General features: G+C 39.7%; 1 protein-coding gene across 4 annotated transcripts in view; it reads left to right on the top strand.

Moving 5' to 3' along the window:
- The window catches only part of Prune2 (prune homolog 2 with BCH domain), a 215,175-nt gene that overhangs the window by 189,407 nt on the left and 12,668 nt on the right, over positions 1–13,100 (top strand). For all 4 annotated transcript variants that reach the window (XM_070035781.1, XM_070035783.1, XM_070035782.1 and 1 more), the window contains exons 13-17: positions 1,488–1,590; positions 2,474–2,605; positions 4,209–4,295; positions 9,800–9,898; positions 12,890–12,925. In XM_070035781.1, coding sequence (XP_069891882.1) covers positions 1,488–1,590; positions 2,474–2,605; positions 4,209–4,295; positions 9,800–9,898; positions 12,890–12,925 — 457 coding nt within the window. The remainder of the gene's footprint in view (positions 1–1,487; positions 1,591–2,473; positions 2,606–4,208; positions 4,296–9,799; positions 9,899–12,889; positions 12,926–13,100) is intronic.

Raw genomic sequence — 13,100 nt, 5'->3', positions numbered from 1 at the left:
TCCCCCAAAATGACAGTATGAGTGATTGCTTCCCTTCTTAAGCATCAAAGACACATCTTATTACATACATCTACCTGTGAGATTTGATAAACACCTACCATGTAGTTTAAAGATGATCGCTAATGGAGTGGAGTTTGCTTAAAGATGGAACAAGGCTGAAATCATGTCAAAGTCTTCCAAAGATGGAGTCATGGTTGACCTGGCTCTGGGAGCTTCCCCACGTCTTGGAGTTTGATGGCCACACATGGCCCAGCTCCTGTTTTCTTAACACCACTTGCACTTCTTATTAAGAAGTAAAACTCCTAAGGTTTTTTGTTGTTTTTATTTTCCCCTCCCAAGGTACATGTTTTCATAACAAAGAGAATTTAGACGGTGCCATGTTGAATATAACTCTTTCTCCTCTCTCGACGAGTCCAGGCTGTGAATTCTCTGCTCAGTTGCTCTGGGCCTACCTAAACTTTATCTCTGTATCTTTTGCACTGTTGGTGATATGTAGAGAGCTAGAGAGCCCAGGGACACACATGCAAGTGGCTAGACCTTGAAATCAAAACAAAGGGGTTTTACACTGGCATGGGCTCACTGGGGTGTGTGGTCAGTGATTATATCACAACTCAGTGACCAAATTGCCCCAATTAACTAGTGTTTAAAACTTAAAAAAAAAAAAGAGCTAAGAGGATGAAACAAAACCTCTTAGCCATCAGAGTAATGAAGTATTCATTAAAAAAATAAATGAATAGCATCAAGCACCAGTGGCTCACATCTGTAATACTCAGGAGGCTGAGGTCTGAGGATCGTTGTTTGGTGCCAGCCCAGGCAGGAAAGTTTGTCAGACTCTTATCTGCACTAAACTACCAAGAAGATGGAAAGGGAGCTGTGGCTCAAGTGGTAGAGCACTAGTCTTGAATAAAAAGGCAAGGACAGTGCCAGGACCTGAGTTCAAGCTGCAAGACTGGCGCACGCGTGCGCGCGCACACACACACACACACACACACACACACACACACACACACACACACACACACACACACACACACACACACACACACACACACACACACACACACACACACACTAGCAATATGACAGACTCCTAGTTCTAAAGTGTCGTTTTGAGCTAGGAGTGGCTCAGGTAGAGTAAGTTTGCACACACACGGTATTGCCTTCGTTGATAAATTGGATGTTAACACATGACATTCACATCTATGTACAGGACATGAATCATCCAATATATGCATATTATATATGTATGTGATATATGTGTATATATATATGAATATATCCTATATACACAAGTACCTCATCTGAATAAGTCAGACTGTGGAACATATTAATTGTGAAGAGACCTTCAATCAATAGACTATGTCCATTTTATGATGTGTCTCATGTCTAACACACACCCTTGCCAAGGCTTCTGACTTATCTTTTATGTTTGCTATTCTCCTGTGACAAGCTCTCAGTTGGTTCAAATGTCTTCTGTTTGTCCCCAGGATACTATGGGGATGGTCTAAATGCGATCATTGTGTTTGCCGCCTGTTTTCTACCAGACAGCAGTCGGGCAGATTACCACTATGTCATGGAAAACCTTTTCCTGTGAGTGACACTTACGACAAAGTGTTCTGAATTAATGTCTGTGGGAAATAGATGGAGGTAGGATAGTCTACATTTTGGATAAAGAATCAATAAGCTTTCTGTCATGGGGCATTGCTCAAAAAGCTAAAACTTTCAAAGGAACCCTGTTGGTAGAATCGATGGAAAAATGAAATGAGCAAAACTTGGCCTCCATTGAAAACTTTGATAACATTTCCTTTAGGCAGAGTACTATTTTTATTCCCTGATAGCATGTTCTCTGTGGGCTGCAATAATCTGATCTCTCTGGCATCTACCCAGTGTAAGTTACTCTTAATGTTTGATGCCATTGTTGGCGTTTTTAAGAGTCAGGTTTTAGCCTACATATTCTTCTAAGTAACTGCATTTTAAAAACTCAGATAAGCTGGGCTCCAGTGGCTCACACCTGTAATCCTAGCTACTCAGAAGGCTAAGATCTGAGGATTGAGGTTCAAAGCCAGCCCAGACAGAAACGTCTGTGAGACTCTTATCTCCAATTAGCCACCAAAAAGCCAGAAGTGGGGTTATGACTCAAGTGGTAGAGCACTAGCCTTGAGTGAAAAAGCTAAGGGATAGTGCCCCAGGCCCTGAGTTCAAGCCCCAGGAGTGGCACACACACACACACACACACACACACACACACACACACACACACACACACACAAAATCCTCAGATAATTATACAAATAAGTGAACAATATATATTCACTCTCTGAGCAATGATCTCAGTAACTGCTTTAGGAAGATGATATGCACAACTATTTAGGAAACATCATTCACCCTGTACTTTAAATGCTACGTAGGATGCTAAGTAAGATGAAAGCTTTCCTGTGAGAATTGAAAGTGCTTTCTTCCTTTCTGTGAGTAGATATGTGATAAGCACTTTAGAGCTGATGGTGGCTGAGGACTACATGATCGTGTACTTGAACGGTGCCACCCCTAGGCGGAAGATGCCGGGGCTGGGCTGGATGAAGAAGTGTTACCAGATGATTGACAGGAGGTATGTGGACGCCTTTGTTTAATCACTCTTTTAGGTCCTTCGGTATCTCCCTCCACGTTTCACCCTTTTAATCCACCAAAAATGCAACCATAGTTTAAGGATATTGAATAATGCATATTTGAAATAATAAGTTCTACAAATAGTAAGAAGTTCCTAACATCTAAGATGGCTGAAATCTAAGGATCTGAGTATGAAGCTTGCTGGAGTAGACAAATTTTACAGACTTTTACCTCCAGTTAACCAGCATACAGCTCTAAGTGGAGGTGTGGCTCAAGTGGTAGAGCACTAGCTTTGAGTAAAAAAGCTAAGCAAGAGCCTGTGTCCCTGAGTTCAAGTCCAATACTGGCATATGTGTGTACACACACACACACACACACACACACACACACACACACACACACACACAGTCACTTGATGCTCCAAAGTTGAAATAAGGCAGATCCTGCCCACATTTTGTTGAATATCTCTTCAAATCTGGCAGAGCAATTCCTTCTAAACTGTGCACACGCTGTGACCACTTGAGTGGATGCAACTTGAGTGGAAAAACCCAAATACCCAGATTCTTTAATGGTATCATGTGACCTAGGTGCTATTTTTTGCGTATGGGGACAGTGGAAATTGGCCTAACACTTGTGTTCTTATTTCCACATTTCCCATCAGTGCAGAGTGATCATTAGCTCAAGATACTGTACACCTCTGCTTACACCGATTTTATTAGAACAAAGCACTTATTGCCATACACAGGCAAACTGATATAATAAAATAAAAGTGCCCTGTTATATTTAACTAGTCTATTCTATGAACTACATGTGGAGGTACACACCTCTAATTCCAGCTACGGGGAAGAAAGAGGTAGAAGCATCAAGGTCCAAGGCTAGTCTAGACAAAAGTGTAAGATCCTCTGTGAAAAACAAACCAATGTGAAAACAGCTGGGGGTGTAGATCAAGAGGTAGCGTACTTCCCCATATACATTGGCCCTGAGTTTACCCTCTGTCCAAGAATCTGTTTTATGATCCAAACTTTAATAAAATCACATTGCTAAAGCTGGAAATATGCCTGAAAAATCAACAGTCTCTACAATGGTAAATTTTCTTTATACAGAAGGAGAAATCAAGGCTTAGTATGATCAAATAAGTTGTCTAAATTGCTGCTAAGAATATACCATTTTCAAAATAGGAAAGATAACACTGACAAAAAATGACAAGCATCCATAAGTAAAAATATGGTTATAAATCCAAAAGTATTGCTCTTATATTTATTAAATACTCCCTTATATTTATATTGTTAATAAATACTATATGTATATAATATTGTAATATGCTCTCATATTTATTGAGTCCCATATATAACCATTTAATTATATTATTAAATATGCAAATATTTATTCCTATGGTAAAATGAGATTTGAATCACCCAGGTTTCAAATTGTGTCTTGCAAAGTAATTTTTAAAACTCATTTGTAGCCATTCTAGACCTTCCCATCAGAAAACAGTAGCTTTCCTAGAAATTTCCCAAACTATATGCATGCTTTTTTAGGGATGTATTTTCATTCCCACCGAAAAATGACTTAATGTATCTATCATGTTTCTCGTTTCAAAATAGGTTGCGCAAGAATCTGAAGTCATTCATCATTGTCCATCCTTCCTGGTTTATCAGAACGATCCTGGCTGTCACACGGCCTTTTATCAGGTACAGTTCTTAGTGTGGCAAAAGTAAAAGTATGATAGCAGGTTTTGCAAAGACACAAATTTACCAGTTGTCTTATAAGCCAGAACTTCTAAGTTAAGATCACCTAGAAAAGTTTATTTTGCCGCTGTCTTTGTTGGAAGATACTTTGGACTGTGTCATCAAGAATCTCCACTGCAAGTTCCAGCGGCTCATCCCTCTAATCCTGCTCAGGAGGCTGAGATCCAGAGTTTCATGGTTTAAAGGCAGGCCAGGTAGTTAAGTCCACAAAACTCTATTTACAAAAGTGACCAGCAAAAATCTGGATTGGTATACCTCAAATGATAGAGAGTCGTTGAACAAGCAGGCATGAGTCCCTGAGTTCAAACTCCAGTAATGGCAAAAAGGAGGGGGGGGGGAGAGAAAAGATATAAAAGGAGGAAGATAAAGAAGAGGGAGAAAAAGAAACCCTTACTAGCCAGGTGTGGTGTCACAGGCTGTAATCCTGGCACTCAGAAGATTGGGGCTAGACTGCACAGCATGACCTGGTCTCCAAAAAGCATCTTCAAGCTCCTAAATTAAGTATGAGAATTATTTCAAAATAATTAGAAAGTGAGTTATTAGAAAGTGAGTCTTCTAAATCACTTCCCATTAACACAGAATATGGAGTGGTAAGATGCCTAGGCCACAAAGAAAGAACAGTAGTAGCTTTTGTGTGTGTGTGTGTGTGTGTGTGTGTGTGTGTGTGTGTGTGTGTGTGTGTCTGTGTCTGTGTGATGGAACTTGAACTCAGGGCCTAGGCACTGTCCCTGAGCATTTTCACTCAAGGGTAGCACTCTACCACCTTGAGGCACAACACCACTTCCAGGTTTCTGATGGACAACTGGAGATCATAGTCTCATGGACTTCCCTGCTGGGGCTGGCTTCATACTATGATCCTCAGATCTCAGCCTCCTGAGTAGCTAGGCTTACAGGTGCAAACCACCAGCACCTGGCTAGCCAATAGTTTTTAAAGTGATTTTCTTATTTTGCAGAAATAAAATGTGGAGTAATTAGACTGGAAAATTAAAACTAAGCAAAGAAAAAAACATGAGTGTAGCATGGGTTGAGGGGCTATTTGGAGTGGGACACCGTGGAAGTAGTTCATATGTATGAATGAAAATAGAATAGCGAAGGCTCTTAAAATTGTTTTTAAAAGAGATGAGGAGGGGCCAGGTGGCTAGCACCTAGCTACGCAGGAGGCTGAGCTCTGAGGATAGCGATTCAAGGCCAGCCCAAGCAGGAAAGTCCAGGAGACTTTTTTTTTTAAACCTCAACAACTTCCTGTTTATTTATGTTTATCTCCAATAAGCTACCATAAAAAAGCTAGAAGTGGAGCTATGGCTCAAGTGATAAGAGTACTAGCCTTGAGCAAAAGAAGCTCCAGGGACAGTACCCAGGCCCTGAGTTCCAGCATGGCATAGGACTGGCACAGAGGGACAGAGATACGAGAGAGAATAGAGGGAACAATTTTGATGGAAGTACATCATATGCATATATGAAAATATCATAATGTGATACACCTATCACTTTGAATAATTAATATTCATGTATAAAAGAGAGGGAGGGAGAGAAATCACTAACCAAAGATGGAAACAGGAGCCTTGATTGTGACATGTCTTCTGAAAAAAATATCATATATCACTAGGCTTGGTTTATAGACTCTGAGTAACCATTTTTGAGAAAAAAATATATGTGCAGATAGATAGATAGATAGATAGATAGATAGATAGATAGATAGATAGATAGATAGATAGAGTTTGCTTTTTGTGCTGGTCCTGGTGCTTGAACTCAGGGCCTGGGCACTCTCCTGGAGCTTTTGTGCTCAAGGCTAGTGCTCTACCACTTGAGCCACAGCTTCACTTCCAGCTTTTTGTGATTAATTGGAGATGAGTCTCATAGGTTTTCCTGCCTAGGCTGGCTTCAAATCTTGATCTTCAGATCTCAGCCTCCTGAGTAGCTAGGATTATAGGCGTACAGCTGGTGTACAGCTGAAGAATTATATTTTGATCAAACATGAAGACTCTCGGTTGCAGCCCCCTGAATATCTATCCACCATTGCTTTTGAGTTCAGCACTGTACAAACCTATTTTAGAAACTTTAGAAACTTAAAAAAAGGAGAAATGGCTCATAATATAGTAACTTAAAATAGTTAAAAGAAATTAAGTTTTCTAGAGAGGTTTAAAATAAGATAAAGTCGGTGTTCCATCAAGATAGGTAAGTTTAAACTTTAACAAATATATTAATGACTTCCTCAGAAAAATTCTGATAACTTTTGGAAAAAAATTAAATTTACAAGTCTTTTCTCTCTCTTCACATAGATTTTAATGTACCTTCCAGATTCTACCTGTTTTATTCAGTGTTCAGTTCTGTATGTCTAGTATTTTCATTACCTATTTCCAATGATAAAGTAACAAGATTCAATCCAATGTTTTTCCTCTGATAAAAATCATTTGCCAAAATATGTTAACTTGCTTTTTAAAAATATTATGATTGTGGCAGGTGAAAAACAGGCGCCACTTATTTTGATAATTGCAGAAGCACTTTTACAAGCGGGTAGGAATCAATTACACTGATAAGATTATTTTAAAAAGCTTAAAGTTAATGTTAAATATTAACTCTTGTTGATTTGTTGATGGTTAATATAGTCAAGCTTTCATAGAACTTTTTTTCCATTACAATAAATATTTTAAATGATCAGTGAGGCAGAGGCTTTGATAAAAGATTTTTTTAGAAATAACAGAATAGTCATAACTGTGAGAATATTAAAAATATAGGGCTTGCCTGGCATATGCAAAGCCCTGGATTCTATTTCCAGTACTGCAAAAAAAATAAAAAAATAGTAAATCACCTGTAGCAAAAGCCAGCAACTAACAGCTATATAGGAACAAAAGTAAACATTTTAGACTTTATCTTAGATGATATGTTCTCAGAGGCCAGGCACTGCCAGGAAGCGAAGATCTGAGGATTGCAGTTCAAAGACAGCTCAGACGGGAAAGACTTATCTCCAATAAATTCAGTATTGCACTGAGACTCTTATCTCCAATAAACTCAATAAACTACTCAGAAAAAGCCAGAAGTGGCACTGTGACTCAAGTGATGACAGTGCTAATCAGAAGCAAAAAGAAGCCCAGGAACAGTGGCCAAGCTCTGAGTTCAAGCCCCAGGATTGGCATGTGCGCACGCACACACAGAGGTGCTAGTAAGTGAACAAAGGAGTTTTTCTTTGTGCCACTTCTTCCCTCTCACTGGTTCATTCACTCCTTTTTCCAAACATGAGTTGAAGTTAAAAAAAAAAAACTCTTAAGAAGAAAGGACATTAATAATGTGTATTGACTCCCAGCCAGGATAGGAGTGACCTATGGACAGGAAGTTTATTCACAGGCCACAAGCCCAGTCACACCATAAGTGACGTATTAAAGATAGAAATACAGCTACACAGAACAGCTGGAACAAGCTTCTGATTAGAAGACAAGTAGTTGACTACACACAGGCAGTACTGTTGGCACATAGCTCCGCTCACCCCAGCAGACTTTGAGATCATGCAAGAATACGACATCCTTAAGCAATTCCCTTTCGCATGGAGTGATGTGTTTCTAAAATGAGGTTTTCAATTGCACAAATAAGAGGATGCATCCCTCAGAAAGGCTTCCCAACGTTACAGATAGGATCAGATTCTTCCTTCTATAATGACCAAGTCTCTAGAGAAAAGGAAAATAGGCACTTAACGCTTTCATCGATAACCTGACTTGCTATCTGTGTTTCCGCACACATCTAAAACCGTGGCAAACTGTGTGGACTCGAGTCTGATGATTGGAACATAGTTCTCTGAATATTGGGCTTTCTGGAATGAATAAAAGCTTAAAAACTAAAGAAAGGACTAAAAACAGGAGAGTCAGAGGAAGGTGTATTTATATATACAAGTACATATACACATCTCTATATATTTAAAATGTCATCACCCTTGGTAGACTCCAGAAGGATGCATAAAATTTTTGTTTTTATTTAAAAAATTACAAAACAAGGAAAACGTCAAATGAACCACAAAGCCTGGTGACTACTCAGAGTGTCAGGCAGCAATGTGTAAGAAAAAAACACTAGGCTGTGATAAGAAATATATGTTAATTTATATAAACCACTTAAAGCATGGATGGGCCAAATGTCATATGAGTGTCCTTATAAACCCAGCCCTCTGCACCTATGAGTTCTGCATCCATAGTTTCAACAAACAAATTTATCCTGAACATACATGGGCATTTCTCTTATCATTATTCCTTAAATAGTATAGCATACTAGTATTTACATGACATTTAAATTGCATGGAGTGTTCAAAGTAATTGACAGATGACTTTGAGTATATAGGAAGATAGGTATAAGTTCTTGGCATATACTAGACCATTTTATGTAAAGAATTTGAGCTTCTTTGGATTTTAACATCTGTGAGGATCTTGGAAGCAATTCCTTGTGGGTAGCAAGGCAGGGTATACCTGGAATGCAAAAGACTTGAACACATAAGTAGAAAGTAGACAAATGGTTATGATTACCAGAGGATGGTGTTGAGAAATATTCAAAAGAATTCAAAATTTTTAGTAAGACAAGGCATAAATTCAATAGAGCTAATATACAGCATGGTAGCTGTAACTAAAAATGCTGTACAGTATTATATTCTTAAAAAGAGCTGACACCTGTAATCCTAGCTACTCAGAAGGCTGAGATCTGAGAATCAAGGTTTGAAGGCAGCCCAGGCAGGAAAGTCTATGAGGCTTTTATCTCTAGTTAACCACCAAAAAGCCAGAAGTGGAGCTGTGGGTTAAGTGGTAGAGGGGGGCAGGGAGGGGAGAAGGAAAGTATAGGAATAACTCCCAGTGCCTTAACTCAAGCCCCAGGACTGGTGTGAGTGTGTGTGTACACACACACACACATACACACACACATATACACATGCACACACACACATGCACATAGAAAATAGATTTTTGAATGTACTAGCACAAAAAAGTATGTGAGGTAGTGTGTACAGAAGCTAACTAGTTGAATTTAGACATTCTACAGTATTGTACATATTTCAATACATTATAGTGTATACAACAAATTTCTACAATTGTGTGTGTGTGTGTGCACGCGCGTGCATGCATGTGTGCGTGTGTGCATGCCCATGCATGTTGATCCTGGGGTTTGAATTCAGGGCCTGGGCACTGTACCTGAGCTTTTTTGTTCAAGGATAGTGCTCTACCACTTGAGCCACAGCGCCATTTCTGGCTTTTTTGGTGCTTAATTGGAGATAAAGAGTCTCAGGGACTTTTCCTGCCCAGCTGGCTTTGAACACCTGTTTTCAGATCTCAGGCCCCTGAGTAGCTAGGATTATGGGCGTGAGCCACCAGCACCTAGCTACAAATCTACACAATTTTTACCTGACAATTTAAAAAATAAAATAAAGAGCAATGGCAAAACAGTGATAGGGGCTTTTTTTTTCTTTCCTATTTCCTTAGTTCGAAATTCAGCAGTAAAATCAAATACGTCGGTAGCTTGGCGGAGCTCAGTGGGCTGATTCCTATGGATTGCATTCACATCCCTGAAAGCATTGTCAAGTAAGTCTCATGCTTTTGCAGATTTGGTAAGAAACAGAACCCATTGGGGAGAGGGATAGAAAAGAGTTCACTTCTAGAATAGTGGGGATTTGGCATCTTATTTTTTAAACAACTATCAAATATCCAATAAATATAGTTAACTTTTTTTACAACTTAAAGATTACTGTTTGTTTGTTTGTGTTTCCCCCCAGCTCTTCTTTTCATATAGTCTCCTCTTGGGAACTATTCATTTTTTCCTCAGTGTTACCTTGAATTTTAATTCTACTTTGAAAAAAGCATATATTCAATATGAACCAGGCTGTCTCTTAACTTGGGGCCCTCCCTCCCCCCCAACCATGCTGCAGCAAAACACAAATAACTTAGGGCTTTTTTTTTTATTATCTTGTATAAAGTAATTTGTCTGTGTGACCCTCAGAAAATAGGGACAAGTTATTTTGTCTCTATTTTGACAAAATAATCTGTCTCTGTGTTCTTCTAAGTCTTTTGTTTGCTTTTTCCTCCCATGATTCTCTGCAGGTGCAAGGTTAGTGAGGTATTTGCTCAGTGGTGGACGAGCTAGTTAGGAGCAGAATAGGGCAAGAAGCAAGCATGAGTGGAGAAGATCTGGATTCTGTTCCAAGAACAGGAGCCGGGAGGTTAAAGTAGGAACATTGCAGAATGAACATCGAACGTTCCTAACTAGGACAGTGGTGTCAAAAACCATTTATTTTCCTCCTATCATGCTCTTTTTTGTCCCACCGGGTCAGATTCACTTGTTTTCTATTTGATTAGAATTGAAAAGGACTTCAGCTCATAGAAACACACACACACACAGTTTTTCATATCTTCTACAAGATAATAAAATGGATTCCCTAATTCATTCTTTTTTTTTTTTGGATTCCCCAATTCAAACTTCTGAAAAAACTTGTCATTCTAAAAATAAAAGGCGTGGCCCACAGAAACGCTGCGCTGGGCCTATGGGAGCTCTGTTTGCGTCATTTAAATCTCAGAGTAACTCCCATTTTAGAGTTCCCTCAACCACACACCTCACAGCTCTGGCCTATTGCCCTGAAAAGGTAGACTCCAGCTCCAGAATCTACTCCTGCCCTTTAACTAAAAATAATCACAACAAGAAGAAAAGCGCCGCTGACCGCTGACCGCCCGCTTCTTAATTTGCAAAAGACAGCAAGGACTTTCTCCCAGCAGAAAGGGCGCTTCTCACTTCTCAGGTAAACACAGAAACCTTCCCACGCTGTGGTCAGGACAACAGGGTGAAAAAAGAACCCACTTTGCTGATGACTGGATTTGAGCCAGGCCCTCCTGCTTTTCACTGACTCTGATTTCAGGCAACCTATGAATCTTCTCTGGGGCTCAGCTTCTGTACCTGTAAAACGGAGAGGTAATCAGTATTTCAGGAGTTGGCTCCGAGGACTGAAGAAGAATCTACAGAAAGCACTCAGGAAGCCTTCTGGCTCCAAGCTGACCATCTAACCATAGTGTGTGTGACTAGATTGTTGTGGAGAATTACCAAAACACACCCAGGCCACTTTTCATTCATCTTCCCCTATCAGTTCTCAGGGGACAAGCTACTTCAAGAGGAAGAGTTTGGTCTGTAGTGATTGTTGTCTGGAGTGTAGCTCAGAGGGGATTTGTACCTCCCTCCCCTGTCTGTTTTCTTGTGTCTTCTGTCATCCATCTCCAAGTGAAGTCCTCTCGGCCATTTCTATGACTGCAACTCATTGCATAATGTTCACATTCTGCCATTTTCCAGCTGATCAAGTGATAACTTGATTCAGTAACTTTCTGTTACTGAATAAATGCAAAAAATCTGATCTCATTCTCAAAACCAGAATCAGCTGGGCTGTTGTTATCAGTCCTGTCATTAGAGGGCTTCTGCGATGCAAACCTTTGGAATCAGATTTATAATCATTGATTCTGTTGGTTCCCAGTATTTGTGGCAATTCCATTCCAACAGGTTCTCTGAGAACCCTGAATTAGTAAATGAGAAACTATATTTCCTTAGGGGAAATACTGAATCAGGATCCTATAAGCCTCTGCCTAGAACACTTTTATTATCTACTCAGTAACTAACTTTGCTTTTGCATGTTTCTGTTTTAAGAACTATTAGCAAATAATGTTTTCCATAAACACAGAACTTGGAGTCAACAACATCATACTCAATTTAAACAAATCTTACCACACACACACACACACACACACACATATTCATTGTAAGTCACCCACAGACTTCGTCCTCTTAAAACTATTAGACAAACTAGGGCCAGTAGCTCATGAATGTAATCCTAGCAACTCAGGAGGCTGAGATCTGAGGATTGCTGTCCGAAGCCAGTCCAGGCAGCAAAGTCCATGAGACTCTTATCTCCAATTAACCACCAGAAAAGCTGGAAGTGGTGCTGTGGCTCAAGTGGTAGTGCACCAGCCTTGAGCACCAAAAGGCTCAGGGACAGTGCCCAGGCCCTGAGTTCAAGGCCCAGAATGGGCAAAAAAACAAAAATCATAAGGCAGTATTTCAGCACTAGGCAAAATTACCAACACAAAGAACATAGAAATGATGAAAGCATGTCACTGCAAAAGGACATTTGTTTACAGCATGGACCAAAAGGATAGAGAGAACTTCCTTAAATAACTTCAGCTGGAGAGAGCCAACTCAAATTCAGAGTCATCCTGCACGTTAGTTACCACAAGTGACCAAAAACATGCTGCATAGTGATCAGGAGTTAAACGTGCAAGTGTGGAATCCATAGACAATGAGGTTTGACTGTCTATTTACGAATTATGAATCATTGAGTATATCTAATAAAAAGAAGCTTCCTCCCAGAGCCCATTGGATTGTAACTCGGATAGTGTCTGTCTTTCTGACTCTTTGTCTCTGCCTCTATCACTGTCTTTCTCTTTCTCTCTGAGTAACTGTCATTTAAAACATTTATCTGTCATTGTCCCTATCCGATGGTTCATTTTCCTCACGGCCTCCATTTTTTTTTATCTCATAAGGTACGATGAAGAAAAATCATTTAAGAGAAATGTGAGGTAAAAAAAAAAAATAACGATAATCTTCTGATCCCTAATCATGCTGGACCACCCTGTGTATGTGTGTGCGTGCCCTCCAGTGTTTGATTCCTGGGTGACCTCAACATGCTACTAGAACAAGAGATTGTTGTGTCAGTCCTCTGTATACCATTTCCAGTCTTTGTCCTGTGTGTAA

This window comes from Dipodomys merriami, unplaced genomic scaffold (assembly GCF_024711535.1).
Source record: "Dipodomys merriami isolate MVZ:Mamm:240054 unplaced genomic scaffold, mDipMer1.0.p SCAF_26, whole genome shotgun sequence".
NCBI classification, from domain to species: Eukaryota; Metazoa; Chordata; class Mammalia; order Rodentia; family Heteromyidae; genus Dipodomys; species Dipodomys merriami.
Note: the sequence above shows the minus strand (reverse complement) of the source record. Positions and strands in the feature narration are given on the sequence as shown.